Below are 15,683 nucleotides of genomic sequence, written 5' to 3'. Positions count from 1 at the left end.
GAAACAAGAAGTCTTCAAGAAATCAAGAATCATGTGAATCATGTCTTCAACAAGTTTAAACTTTTTGGTGTTCTAATGTCATATAATCCAATTTTACGAAATTTCTTACATTTGGTATCAGAGCCGCCTAGATTATATGAATTAGGATCCAATTGTTTGTTATTGGATATGATTATATGTTTTGGGATTAAATTTTGTGGCTTTTTTATTCTTGAATGAGATGATTAGTATTTTTTTTTAACAACTCAGAATTTAATTTGATAATATTTGTATTCGGTTTGATTTCCTAAATCAATTGATTTTTTCGTTTTTGATTGAAATTTATATTTAGTGTTAATTCTAAAACCCTATCGTCGATCCTGTGCACAAGAAAAAAAAAAAAAAAAAGCATTGACATCAAATTGGTATGCCACAATTAAAAACCAACGCACTTGAGATATAATTAAATATAGGAACCTGTGCGGCACAAGTAATTAAAATAATAAAATGGTTTAGGTATTTTTTGTGGTTGGTTTCAGATGTATAGTTGGTTTATAAACATGTGCTCAAGAGTCAAAATGCTAATGTATATACTAAAAACAAAAAAAAAAACAAAAAAGCTAATGTGTACCTCTTGTGCATTAAACATCCCGACCTAGGGAACCGCGGGACGATGTCATTGATCAAAAATTTGGAAATCTTTCTCTGTGTCCATTGATATTAGTCAAGCAGAAGAAGAGATTGATTGAGCTCCTCTAATCTCTCTAGGCATGAAAAGAAAAAGAAAAAAACTGATGTAGGAGATGTTTGTTGAATTAATTCTTGGTAAAATAATTATTTATATAAGGACAGAAAACTAAGACTTGAATTCGATGAAGGCGTTTTTCTATTTGCACCTAAACAGGAATCTCAGAAGTTTTAGTCAGTTAGTAACAATTTCATGACTGCATTATTCATTTAGTATAATAATAAAAAATTATTATATTATATCTGTTGACACCTTGTTGATATAATATTATGAAGAATTATTTACAATTCCTCCCTCTTAATTATTATGGTTCATCTGTGTATTCAATAGTTTAAGAAATTAGAGCTGAATGAAAAAAGTTTTATCAAATAACTTTTTATTTATATTGAGAGTTGAGCTAGTTAATTAGATATATACATCAAATTTTAGAAATTTGTAGAATAATGCATATGATATTTGTGTGTTTAAATTTAGACAGATTTTTTATTATCAATATTTAATTTTATATTTTGATGGATAGATGTATGTTGAACATTACATTATATTTCATTATTTTTTCTGAATATGTATTTTGAAGAAAAAATATGATGAACAAAATTAATTTGTTATATTTTGCATCAAGTGATGATGTGACTTGAATGCAGTTATGATATAGTGTTGATTGCTCTCAGCTTCTAATGCTTACTCTAATATTTTATTTATTGAGGTGCATGCTTCCGCTTGAATTGATTAAATACAAAATTTGTTTGGGAATAATTTTGGTTATTTCATGCAATTTTCTGTCCAAAGGGGGTAATTGTGTGTTATAACTGTAAATTTGTTTGGGATAATGTTAATGGAGGTGCATTGGTCTTGGTGATCTGTCTGCCCAAAGGGGACACATCTCTGAAGCCAATGTATGCCCATTGAGCAAATTTTCTATGAGGTTGTAGATGAAGTTATTGGAGGCTCATTGGAATAGAGATCTATCTGACAAAAGGGGATGGATTTTCGAACTCAATGTTGTGCTCATTGATTAACTCATCTGAGGTTCTGACCGTGGTTTATACCTTGGTTTGTGCATTCTGCCCAAAGGAGAATGTACTATTATGTTGGCCTTGTTTTGACAATCTATTGTGCTAAATGATTAACTCATCCTAGCAACTTCTTGAGATTGTAGATGAAGTTATTGGAGGCTCATTGCTCTAGGAATCTATCTGCCCAAAGGGGATAGATTTTCAAACCCAGTGTTGTGCTCATTGATTAACTCATATGAGGTTCTGGCCTTGGTTCAACCTTGGTTAGTGCGTTCTGCCCAAAGGGAAATGTACTATTATGTTGGCCTCATTATAATATCTTGATTTAATTAAAGGTGTATATTGTCATGTAATTTACTCTTATGCATTCCTGTTTTGCCTTAATAATGAAATTCTTGATTCATTTTGAAATATTTATTTTAATTTTTTATATACATGAATGTTCATTTGGAATCATTTTGCTCTCATTCATATTTAATTTTGTTAGCTCTTATTCATGTTTAATTATGGGATAAATATTTGTGTTCCTTTTTCAAAATTTTAATTAATGAAAAATTGTTACATATTATGGTGATTATGATGTCAATTCTTACTCTTCCTAATTATGCATATATTTTATGTACTCTTTCAATTAAGTTCATTAGTGAGCCAAAGTGTATAATTGTTCACGTTGGGCATGAGGATTTTTGGTATAAATTATAGTTTGGAGAATGCAATATAAATTTTGGAAATGCATGTTATAAAGTTATTCATATTATTTCGGAATTATTGCTTCTAATCTTATTTATAAATTGTGAGAGTTCTTTAACAATATAAATTGTTATAAACAATACTTGCACAAAGGGGATTATTGTATGCAACAAATTTTGAAACTTATATGGAGATAAAAAATAAATAAATAATGTGAAGTAATTGTGTACTTTATACTCTGCGCAAAGGAGAGTTTATTATATGCTATTTATTTCGTTAAAATTACTTCACTGTCCATAATTAATATAATTGCATTTATATAATAAATATACTTTTGATATGAACGATAACAGTGACATAATATAATTGTTGATTGGATTGAATTGTGATTAATGGAGATAAGATCTAGATTTTTATTTTATTTTATTTTTATGAATTTTGATCTTGATAGGGCATTGTGTGTTAGCCTATAATTAATGCAAAGAACATACTTGACGTATTTTTTAGTGAGAGAGATTTCATTAATTTTATGTGATCTTGAAGTTATTGTCAAGTCAGTGGGAGATAATTGCTTAGTTTTTAATGTTAAGATATGAGTTTATTTTGAAATAAATTTTCTATATGTCTTGGATCTTCTTAAAGAAGTAGGAAAACATGGGTGTAAACCATCTGGTACTCCTATTGAGCAGAATCACAAGATTGGTTATGAAGAGAAGAGTCCTCCAGTTGATAAAGGACAATATCAGCGGCTAGTTGGGAGACTGATATATTTGGCTCATACTAGACCAGACCTAGCTTATGCTGTTAATATTGTAAGTCAGTTCATGTATAATCCAAAAGAAAAACACATGCAAGCAGTAGAGAGAATTCTTTAGTACCTTAAAGCCACTCCTAGTAAAGGATTTTTATTTCGGCGTGATGGAAATCTCTCTTTAGAAGTTTATACTGATGCCGATTATGCTGGACCTATGAATAATAGTCGATCTACTACTGGTTATTGTGTGTTCCTTTGTGGTAACTTAGTGGCATGGAGGAGTAAGAAACAGGATGTGGTTGCCAGGTCAAGTGTAGAGGCTGAATGTCAAGCTATGGCTCAAGGCATTTGTAAGTTATTGTGGTTGAAGATTATAATTGATGATCTTAAAATAAGATGTAAAGAACCACTTGCTAGAGTTGGGCCGGCTTAGATCATTGGTGTTGGTCCCTCGCCACGGACTTCCCTTAGACCCGATTGACAGAGATAATAATAATAATAATAATAATAATAATAATATCCTTGGATAGAAGGTGATGATGCTCATGAGAATAATACGTTGAGCAAGATTCAATAGACACCTTGATGTTCTTTTTTGTTGGCTTCATATATCTGTGAGTAAATAATGGGGTCTATTCAAGTCCAAATTATATTTAATTTTATGATAATTATCTATAACAATTCATATTTTATGGCTTTGTGAATGAAAATATGGAGTGTTTGATATTGAAATATTTTAAGGAACAAGGTGACATAAAACAGATTTAGGCGGTTTGATTTGCTTTACTATGTATTTTGTCTTGATAAATTGTTTGGAACGTATATTATGACATTTATGATATAGTCATATTTTGAGAGTTGAACATTTGAAAGACATTATATTATTATTTGAATGATTTAGAAAAATATAAATTTTGAAATTATTTATGTTGCCATTTTGTTACTTATATAATATTTGACTCTATTTTGATGTGATTGAGAAATGTTATGGAAATTATAAAATTTGAGGTTGAATATTTGAGAAGCACTTCAATATTAGTAAATTTATTTATGAACTATGACATGTTGTGATTGATTTTGAGAAATGTATATATTATGTTTTATGATATTGAAATTGGTTTTGGGGTGTGTCTTAATCAAAACATTGTATGCTAGCAACAGTAAATGTTAGCCTTGGCACACCGTGTTTTATTTATAGGAGGGGACCTTATTGCTAATTTATTGTATGAGGGGAGCTTAACATTATATGATTATATTTTCAGGTGGGGAGCCTATGGAGTTCTTCCGTTCCGGGCTACCAAATGCCCACCAGCTTCCGTCTGGTTCTTCCTCGAACCACACCGTACTAGAAGAGAGGCCCTGCTCTGATACTTGTAACGCCCGGCCGTTTCAAGAATCAATGACCATCCCCACATACTAACACGAGACTTTTCAGTGTGTTTTTTCCTCACTCACACACTTCCTGGGAAAACTTTCCAGGAGGTCACCCATCCCAGAATTGCCCCAAGTCAAGCACGCTTAACTATGGACTTCTTCCTTTCTGGGCTACCGAAAAGTAGATGCATCTTGTTAGTATAGGTAGTACCAATTAATTCTTATAAGTTATTCCCAACTTTATCGTTCCATACCAGCACAGTCTCTGGAATCCTTTTCTTTCGGGTGTTGATTCAATTCACATGTACCTCCTGCTGGAAGCCTATCAAGAGCTGCTTCTTGTCTGTGCCATTGCACACCATGCCCTTGCGCACCGGCGATCACTCCCCTCCCTCATCAGCGCCCGAGATGTTACAAAGGGGGTCACTGTTTTTTTTCTTAAAAGAATTGTGCACGAAATGACGTCGTTTGGTGTGTAAAAAAAACTCGTTGCTGCCTAGATCTAGAAGTAAATCTGAAATCTGAATCGTTCTTCTTCTTCTCTTCCAATCTTCTCTCCCAAACCTAGACCCAGTCTCCTTGATCCAATGATCTCCTCTGTCGTGATGGTGGTTCCTCCTATCCTCTTTGGTCTTCTCTCTCCCTCTCCTCCGCTATGCTGGTTCTTCTCTCCCCACCATTGATTCATCACGTCGTCGCCTCTCCTCTGCCATCCTTTATTGGGTAAGAAATATCCTTTCACATGTTGTTGCATAATTTTTATGCTTGACTTTAATTTTCAGTTGTTGTTGTTTGTGATTTCAAATGATACAGAGAAGTTCATTTCTATATTTCAAGAAGCAACAATTTTTTTGAAGGGGAACATATGTTTCTTTATGATTATAATTCTATTGTTTAATTTGATGATTTGATCACTTTATATTCTTTACTAACTTATATATAATGTATTATTGTAGATGAATTGAATTTAGATGAGGATGTTATAGATGATGAACCTCATATGGCCATTGTACCCCAAAATAAAAGCAATGTTCCTCAAGGTTTGGACAACAATAGTGGAGAAGGACAATGAGGGCCTGAGTTTGATGATATAACTTTCCATTAACTCCATTAGAGTATGTGTTTTATACTTTGATAGTTTGATTAGCTTGTGTAATATTGACTTGTGGATGTAATTGGTAGAATTATATTAAGCATATTTTGAATCTTTAATGATTGATGATTTGATTTTTTTGAAATTTGCATATAGAATATATATTTATATTTTTTTAATATATAAAATTGAGTCAGCGAAGGTTTGATTGGTGGAGAAGGATTTGATATATATATTTTTTTAATTTTTTGAACTTGTGACCCCTAACCTCGGCCAAGTCGATGGCCTGAGTTTTTAAACACCGATATAAATTGATTTGAGGATTTTTATATTTATTATTTGAGTAAGTATTAATTTTATATGCTGTCGCGTTCAGTTTGCTATAGCTCCTATTAGTTAGTCATTCAGTTGCATTGCAACTCACCAATCTTAATTATATTTTTTTGCAGGTATAGTTACATTGTTAATTTTGATTCCACTCCTTCGGTTTGATCGTCGGATTTTGTTTGTTATCAATGGTGACCTTGACACATTGTTCCATGTTGGCAACATTTATATTTTAATATGTGCAAATTTTTGTTTGTTATAGCTCCTATAAGCTTATATTTTAGAATTCATTATTTTTACAAGCAGGTTATTTGTAAATTTTTGATAAATCTAAATGTAGTAGTTTCATAAATTAGGCTTGCGAGACTACCTAGTATTAAGATTAAGTTTAGCCAATGCGCCGGTCACGAACTCGAATTTAGGTCGCGACAATTATTATATTATAAAAATAAAATTACAGTACAGTTATGTAATAAAGATTAAAAAATTACTTTCTTATTCACAAATTATTATAAACATTATCTTAAAAGAATATATTACTTACTTATATTATATTAAAAATTAAAAATATTATTTGAAACAAATAAAAAATGTATTATCTTAAAAATATATTTAAGCCAAAATAGAATTTTCAAATATATTTATTCATGTGAATAATTACTTTAAATTTTAATTTTATTATTTATTTTTAAATTTATTTTAATTAATAATAATACCACTTTTTGTTTTCTTTTTTGGTAAATAATAATAATACCACTTAAATCATTTGTGATCTTATACATATATAAGTTTTTATTTTGCTTAATTGTTATTCTATATTAACTTAATAGTATCAATTAAAATTATAATACAATTAAGAATTAAAAATAAATTAAAAATTATCTAAAACTATTTATTTAAAAATTATGATAAAGTTAGTAATTAATTTAAAAATTAAAATTATTATTGCCTGAGGATGAAAAGCTATCATCTTAAAAATATATTATGTCAAATAAATTAAAATAAATAGAAAAATTCGGTGTTACTTTATTTTTATCATAAAAATGAATTATATAAGTCCAATATTATTTAATTTGATCAAAAAAATTTATCTTAAATAATACTTTTCATTTTAAAGATATTTTATAAATTAAGATACAAAATTTTGCTTTATTTTTTAAATAATTTAAAATAAATATTTAAAAATAACTTTTAGTTTAATTTTTAATATTTAGTATTTATTTTTATTATTACTTTAATTGATAATATTATAATTATATAATATAAAAATTAAGAAAATAAAAAATTTATACTTATAAAATAATAAAAGTTCTAAGTAATACATTTTTATAACCATAATAATATACTTGAATAGTTGAAAACACAATATTAAATAATAGACTTATGTAACTATCATAGATCTGAGTGATAAATATAAAACCATATAAAATAAAACTAAATGAAACATTATGAAATCATAAGAGTTGAAAGTAAAGTTTTCTCTAAAATAATATAAAAAAACCATTAGGATTGATCTAATAATAAAGGATTTGAGTAATTTGCATGATATTATAGGTTCAGACCTTAATGTCAGCATTGTATAAAAAGAATAATATAAAAAAAATATGACATCTGCTCAAATTTGACTAACCTTTTCTTGGTAAGAATTTTGACTTACTCATTTAGAAACTCAATTCAACATTAAAGGTTTGGACATTAAACATAATTTAATGGCTCAAAAATCAATACTCATGCAAACCTCATCAAACATAATTTAAAATTAACCGCAGTGTAAAGTATAAAGTGTACTCCATCATATAGTTCTTCACCTATCCCTCATTTATGTTTATGTTTTTTTGTGTGTGTATATGTGTGTGCGTTTTTTTAATTGCTATACTTCATTTTTTTTTGTACACACACATATATATATATATATATATATATATATATAGAGGTAGGATCCTTTGATACCAGTGTCAAATTTAAAATTTGACACCTCATCTGAGAGTAATTAGATCAAAAAAGATCAATGACTCTGATTTGTAAGGATGTGACACCATTGATCTTTTTTGATCTAACGGCTTTAAGATGAGGTGTCAAATTTCAAATTTGACACTGATGTCAAAGGATCTTACCTCATATATATATATATATATATATATATATATATATATATATATATATATATATATATATATATATACGGGCAGTGGCGGAGCCGGGCTTCAAATTGAGCCCGAGCAAAAAATTATATGTGTATTTTTTTTAATTTTAATTAATTCATATTATAATATATTTAAATTGTGTTAAATACAAAGCACATGAGCAGACAACATTAAGAAAAGTTATAATTTTATTAAATATTTTTTAATTTATTTTTATACAAGTGAAATTTGAACACATAACCTACTACAACTTATCCAAATCTCTTACCAAATATATTTTAATTTTTAGATAGGACCAAATACAAATTTTAGCTTGGGCCAAATTACAATTTTAACCTAGCCAAATTATAATTAATTATATAATTATATATAATAAGTATAATTTACTAACATTTAGCCCAAGCCGAGGCCACCCCCAGCTACTAAGTGGCTCCACCACTGTATATGGGAAAAAGAAGTATCATTTAAACGGATACAAGTTGTGTCTTTTTAGATGATTTACACAAAGTATAACCGGTCATATTTTGTGTAAATATGAAATTTACTTTTTTTTCTCTCTCTGCAGTCACATCGCTGACGTGTAAAGTGAAAAAAATAACATTTTAAAATTACACAGAGTATGACCGATCACATTCTGTGTAAGTCACTAAAAGGACATAACTTGTGTCCTTTTTTTTTTGTAAATAAACCCGATCACATCCGATAAAACTTGTGTCCTTTTAAATGACACATATTAAACCCTATATATATATATATATATATATATATATATATATATATATATATATATATATATATAATGCAATTTAATCAAATAGCAAAAGTTTAAGTTATATATACACACGTCATCTATGTAACCTTGAGGTCACCACCCCAAAAGTTAGCTGAAAGGGTGGGAGTGCTCAAAGTCTTATAAACCTCACATTAGTTGCCCATACAACCAATGTAAGACTATATTTCTTAACACGCCCTCCACTGCAAAGAAGATACCATGTTAAGAACCTTGAGGTCATCACCCCAAAAGCTAGCTCTAAGGGTAGGAGTGCCCAAGACCTTATAAACCTCACATTAGTTGCCCATACAACCAATGTGAGACTATATTTCTCAACACGCCCCCTCACACGAGAGCCCACTGGGCTTGAAGGGTGGACAACATACAAGCCCACCTACATGTGAAAATTACACTACAAAGAAAGTGGGAGGCGGTGAGATTTCGAAGGCTCTGATACCATGTAAAGAATACACCACCCCAAAAGCTAGCTCTGATACCATGCTAAGAACCTTGAGGTCACCACCCCAAAAGCTAGTTAAAAGGTGGGAGTGCTCAAAGACCTTATAAACCTCACATTAGTTGCCTATACAACCAATGTGGGACTATATTTCTCAACAGTACAGATGTCATTTATGCACTTACATATTATACAAAATTTCAATAGCAAAATGAATCAAATTTACAAGGTATTACACACATAGGAGAAGATCATCTCCTCATAAAATCTCACGCTTATTTCTAGTTCTTATAATAAAAATGTACTCTTTGCTTTTACTCAAGAACCAGTGTTTTTCTTTTATTTTTGTTAGAAATCGTCTATGAGAAACAGGGAATAACAAAGAAAGATCTCCTGAAGAGAATCACTAGCTATCTATTTACTTGACCAACAAAGATATCATAACTCATCTCTAAAAAAATAAAATAAAAATAAAAATCATAACTAGAAACTTTAGTAGATTAATGTTCCATAATATCTTGAATTAAGCATGAAATGTTGAAGCGAGACGAACCTTCCTCCTCTAAAGCCCTTCTAGCCATGTTTCCAAGTTCTGTTGCTCTAGTTCTCCTCTTGTTTCCCTCTTCACTTCCCTCCATACACATCTCTATAGCTTCTATGACTCTAGTTTTCTCCACCAATACCCCAGCTTTCTTTTCATCACCAAACCTTACAGGAAACTCAACACCTATTCTAACTCCAATCTTCAGAACTTCCACAACCAATTTTTCATTCAAAAATTGTTCAGCAAATAAAGGCCACGTTATCAATGGCACACCAGAGCAAACACCTTCTATTGTTGAATTCCAACCACAATGGGTCAAGAATCCTCCAATTGCAGGGTGACACAATATTAGAATTTGTGGAGCCCATCCCTTAATCAAAAGTCCTCTCCCTTTGATCCTTTCCTCAAAGTTTTCATCTTCTAACCACTTTTCTAACTCTGAAAAATTTTCTTCTGCAGTTTTGACTACCCAAATAAATGGTCTATTTGATGCTTCTAAGCCCAACCCAAGTTCTATTAATTGTGATGGAACAAGCCTACATAAGCTACCAAGGCACACATAAATAACTGACCTTTGTTCCATTAAGTTGAGCCATTCCAAGCATTGTTTCTCTTCAATTGAAGGTTTATTTCCTCTCTCAAACTTGTCCAAACTCAACTTGTTGCATAAAGATACTGGACCTATGCACCAAACTCTCTTGTTCATGACCTTCTCATACTCCTCAGCACACCCATGTTCCAATTCTTCAAAGCTATTTACCACAACCCCATAAGCAGACATTTCAGCTTCACGCATTTTGTCTCTGAAATCATCCAAGTCAGGGAGAGCAACAAATGCTCCTGGAAGCTGTGCTCTTGTTATCTCAATCCTTTGAGGCATACCCGGTATGACAAAAGGTTCTGAGTCTGAGTTAACACAAAGGTGAGCATTGTGGAGTTTGATATTGTAAGAACTGAGTAATGAGAAGCAGGACATTCCATGGAAAACAAGCCTTGGAATATTGAACTTCTTTGCTGTTAATGATGTCCAAGAGAGGCACTTATCTGATATAATGCAACTTGGTGGAGAAGCATGGTTTTGGAGGTACTTCTCCAATGGTTCTTGCAGCATGTCAAGTGCAATATAGAAATTTCTTAGTAGGTTTCTTGATGGCAAATTGTCAAGATTCTCACAACCTAAAGGAAGTCCCACTTTTTGGCATGGAAATGGGATCTTAAGGAGGTGAATTTGAAGGCCAGATTCTGCTGCTCTACAAATTGTTTGTTCAAACCTTGTTGCATTTTGAGGGGTGCTAACCAAAGTCACAATCACCCTTTGCTCAGCCAAGATCTTAGCCATGTCAACCATGGGGATCATGTGGCCTTGAGCAAACAGTGGAAGCAACACAAAATGAGGTTGCTTTGATTGAAAGGCCATTGCATAAGGAAACTGTTATGCTATGTGTCTATGTGGGTTCGGTCTGGTTAATTTGCTATATGGTTCCTTCGGGATGGTGTAAATAAACTGATCATATTGCCGAAATTTGTGTTGGTTTGGTCAGGTCTCACACGTTGACCTTGACTTTGAATAATTCAAATACAAGCATATGCAGCAAGAGTTCCCATGAAACCGCTTCATTACATAGTAATATTTTCACACCCCAAAAGAAAAAGCTTATAATATTGCTTGACTTTTTAGTGGATTCCGTGTTGATTCGGTCAAGAACTGCGTGACAAACGAGTAAAAGTAATATTGCATTCGTGCTTTATCAGTTTTATGCATTAATCGTGTCAACTATTTTGTCGACGTGCACTAATTGTTTTAAAAAGTTGAATTATTAACTAAAATGCAATGTTATTAAATTCGAATACGACGTCCTCGTATGTACGGACACGCAAATTTTTTCGGACATGTGTTTGATATGGACACGCTCCGACATGTTCGGACACGTGTCTGATACGCAGTCAATATTTGGCGACACGCGGTCAACTCTCCAACACGTTCCGACACGCGGTCAACATTTGGGGACACGATCGGACACATTTTTTTTAAATCTTAATTTTATTTTGTTAACTAAATATAAAAGAAATAATTTATAAATTAATTTTTTTCTGTTATGAAATTTGACATTAAAAATTAACAAAATACGAAAAATTACTTATATTTATATTTATGTTATGAAATTTAAATATTTGATTGGTTATATGACTTATTATGGACTCTTATATGTATTAAATATAAATTATATTATATAAATTAAAAATTTTATTTAATATCAAAATGTGTCCCAACGTGTCAAAATATAGAAATTTTTAAAATAACGTATCGACGTGTCGTGTCGTGTCCCATGTCCGTGTTCGTGCATCATTGACGACGTCGACTAGATCGGGGTAGGGGAATCAGATTAATGGTCCAATCAATGGATCATTGATTAAACTATTTAAATTATATATATATATATATATATATATATATATATATATATATATATATATATATATGGGATAGGATCCTTTGACACCGGTGTCAAATTTTGAAATTTGACACCAAATCCCAACCGTTGATTTCCGTCAATCAACGGTTATCATTTATTGGGAATTACACTTATTAATTAATTATTAATTCCAATAAATGATAACCGTTGATTGGCGAAAATCAACGGTTGAGATTTGATGTCAAATTTCAAAATTTGACGCCGGTGTCAAAGGATCTGCCCATATATATATAGAAAAGATTAATCTACTACAGACACAAAGTAGAGGAGAGAGGAAAGAGAATAAAAGAGAGAGAAAAAGTTAGAGTGAGCTCCACCATTAATTTGTGTGTGTAGGAGAAAAATATTTTCTCATGTAACATGAGAAAATATTAACCCTATATATATATATTATGTCACTCCCTCTCTTTAGATACCAAGTTCAAATTCCAAGAGTGTACTTGTGGTGAAATATTTTACCACAATTTTAATTTTTTTTTACTGTATTAGCACTGGTTGAATTTGATTTATGACCGATTCATCCATTTTTGATTGAATTGCATGTATGACCAATTAATTAATTGAACCATGGTCTTGTTCTTGATTCAACTGGTCCAACCTACCGATTTTAATAACACTGCTAAAATGTATGAATGATTAGTTAATATTAAATAACATCTACATCGTAAAACGTAGTTAATACATTGGTTACTGTTAAGAGCGCGTGCACACACATACATATATATATATATATATATATATATATATATATATATATGGAAAAAGTATTTTTATAGCCACTTTAGATAAGGTTGCCTACAACTACCTTTTTTTACTAAGTACGATCGGTCGTACTTAGTTATAACAATAAAGCTGTTCTTTTTTTCTCTTTCCTCATACATTGTCGGCTGACATGGCAGAGAGAGAAAATGCAATTTTAATGTACGACCGGTCGTACTTAGTGAAAAAATGATAGTTGTAGACAACCTTATCTAAAGTGGCTGCATAAATATTTTTTCATATATATATATATATATATATATATATATATATATATATATATATATATATATTGGCGAAACGATTTGTCATGTGACTTAACATAAGGTTTTGTTCGGTCAAAAATTATAATTATATATTACGGGTAGTACGTAATTATAATATTAAAATTATTTTTTTTCTCTCTTCAAAAATTTAACTTAGTACTACGCGTAGTACATAGTTATAATATTAAAAACAAAATTCTCATACAAGTCTCTAAAAAGTTACCAAGGAGAAAAAAAAAATAGCTTTAACATTATAACTATTAATACCCGTAGTACATAATTAAATTTCTGAAAAGATAAAAGAAAATAATTTAAATATTATAATTATATACTACCCGTAATACATAATTATAATTTTTTGACCGAATAAAACCTTATATCAAGTCACGTTAAATCCGCTTAACCCATATATTATAGTACATACTATTACATATATTGCATCTATATGGTCACTTGCTAGTTAATATATGGTATAAAATGATTTGGATCTTTTTCGAAATTCAGATCATTTTTATTTATTTAAAGTACTAGTTTTTTCTGTAATATATGGTGCATATAATTTTATAAAATTTTCTCATTTTTCTTCAACTAATGAGACAAGGAAATATTTTTTTTTTTAGGGTACAGATGCATATAAATATATATCAAATGATTAGTCTATATATGACTGAAAAAAATAATGACTATTCTGTCTGTTCTACTTAGATGTCGGCAACAAAGATGTTATAAATATGTTTGAGAGGAGGGATATTCTAACTACTAAAACTTTTCACTATCAACTTACTACCTATCTAATCACCATTAGATTAACATTTTCTCTCTCTTCAAAAACTTTTTAACATTCTCTCCCTTTGATCCAATGATGATGTGATGGGTAGTAAGTTAGTAATGAGAATTTTTGATAGTTAGTAATGAGAATATTCTCAGTTTATGTTTGAATGCTGAATTTTAAGGGAAAAATAAACTTGTGCTGTAAGTTTCTCTTTTAAGTATGAACGGAATTTAAGACAAAATTTTACATAAAGGAAGATGAGTCTAACTCTCCTCTAGTCCGTCTCAAATGAAATTTGATTGTATACTTTTAGTCTTCATTACCCAACCAATATCGTAGTTGCCTTGAAGGATCTAACAAACTGTTTGAAAAGTTAACAAAAGCTTAGTATCAATCCTAGGCAGAGGTTTAGGTTTTTATTTAGGCCTTTTGTTAATTAATTGAGTTTCATGCACACGTTGCTTTCCAAAATTTTTTGTTTTGTTAAAAACAAAGTAGTTAGAGTGATAAATAAGACATGCCCTAAGACTTGTCATGTAGCAAGTCTTGTTTGTGTGCGTGCGCCCAGTTTAGATACAACTTATTAAAATAAAGTGTATCAAGTATTTGACAAAATCAAAAATTACAATTCATTGTTAGGATATAATGTTTTTTATTTTATTTTATAGTGCATACAAAACACTAGATGATATTATCTTATACAATATCATTCCAAACACTGAATAGTATTAAACTTTAACCAGGTCTTATACAATCAAACATTATACTATCAGGTCTTATACTATCATACCTTATCTTATCTAATATATTAATATACCGTGACTAATGCAAGTTTGGTCATAAATATCCAATAGGCCACTCGAGTTATTTTCATCTCTAATTTAAATGTGAACAAGTTGATTTACATAATAAGGATAAACGAATAACTGTTATAAAAATTGCAGTTTTAATGTTCATTAATTGTCAGGTATATTACTGATCATAAGTGATGTATGCATTGCGAAAAGTTCTTGAAACCTAGCTATGACTTCGTTTTAATTTTTGTTGTAATTTGCGTTGTCCAATGTCGTTGCGGGTTGTTAGAACTTTTCTTTTGCTAATTAATTAGGTGACCGACGATTGTCGAATTTTGAATTCATACACTATTATAGTCTTCTCCTTAAAAGCCTCGTGTTGATTAACGAGGACATAAAGATCATATCAGTATCTATGGGGAAAAGAAATCATATCAGTAAGTGTAATGATTATTAATGCAGGGATTATTTGAATTTAGGGTAAGGTTTAATTATTTTTTATTTACTTTAAAATTATTTATATTTTTAATTATTTTACCAATTACATATATTTATTTTTTATTTTGTTAAATTCAACTTAAATACTATTTAAAATTGTATAAATTATGCATGTTCATCCCTTGAACAATAAATGAAATAAGTACCGTCTTTCACTCTGACAAAGTTGTGGTTAATTGCGAAACCAGAAAAATTTTTAAGAGGATGCGAAGGAAGAAAAAT

General features: G+C 30.2%; 1 protein-coding gene across 1 annotated transcript; it reads right to left on the bottom strand.

Annotated features, from left to right (window-relative positions):
- Positions 1 to 9,854: 9,854 nt before the first annotated feature.
- Positions 9,855 to 11,315, bottom strand: LOC133284670 (UDP-glycosyltransferase 73D1-like). The gene has a single exon (XM_061481737.1). It carries the CDS (start codon positions 11,313 to 11,315, stop codon positions 9,855 to 9,857), a length of 1,461 nt encoding a protein of 486 aa, XP_061337721.1.
- Between the last annotated feature and the right edge of the window lie 4,368 nt (positions 11,316 to 15,683).

The sequence above is a fragment of the Gastrolobium bilobum genome, unplaced genomic scaffold, assembly GCF_033153095.1.
Source record: "Gastrolobium bilobum isolate Gb01-03AN ecotype WA unplaced genomic scaffold, APGP_CSIRO_Gbil_v1 utg8088, whole genome shotgun sequence".
Taxonomy (NCBI): Eukaryota; Viridiplantae; Streptophyta; class Magnoliopsida; order Fabales; family Fabaceae; genus Gastrolobium; species Gastrolobium bilobum.
The sequence above is the reverse complement of the archived record's forward strand: the minus strand, read 5'-3'. Positions and strand labels throughout refer to the sequence as shown.

What these genes read in the sequence shown, in the direction of transcription:
- LOC133284670 (XM_061481737.1), bottom strand. Translation starts at nt 11,315, where the DNA reads ATGGCCTTTCAATCAAAGCAACCTCATTTTGTGTTGCTTCCACTGTTT.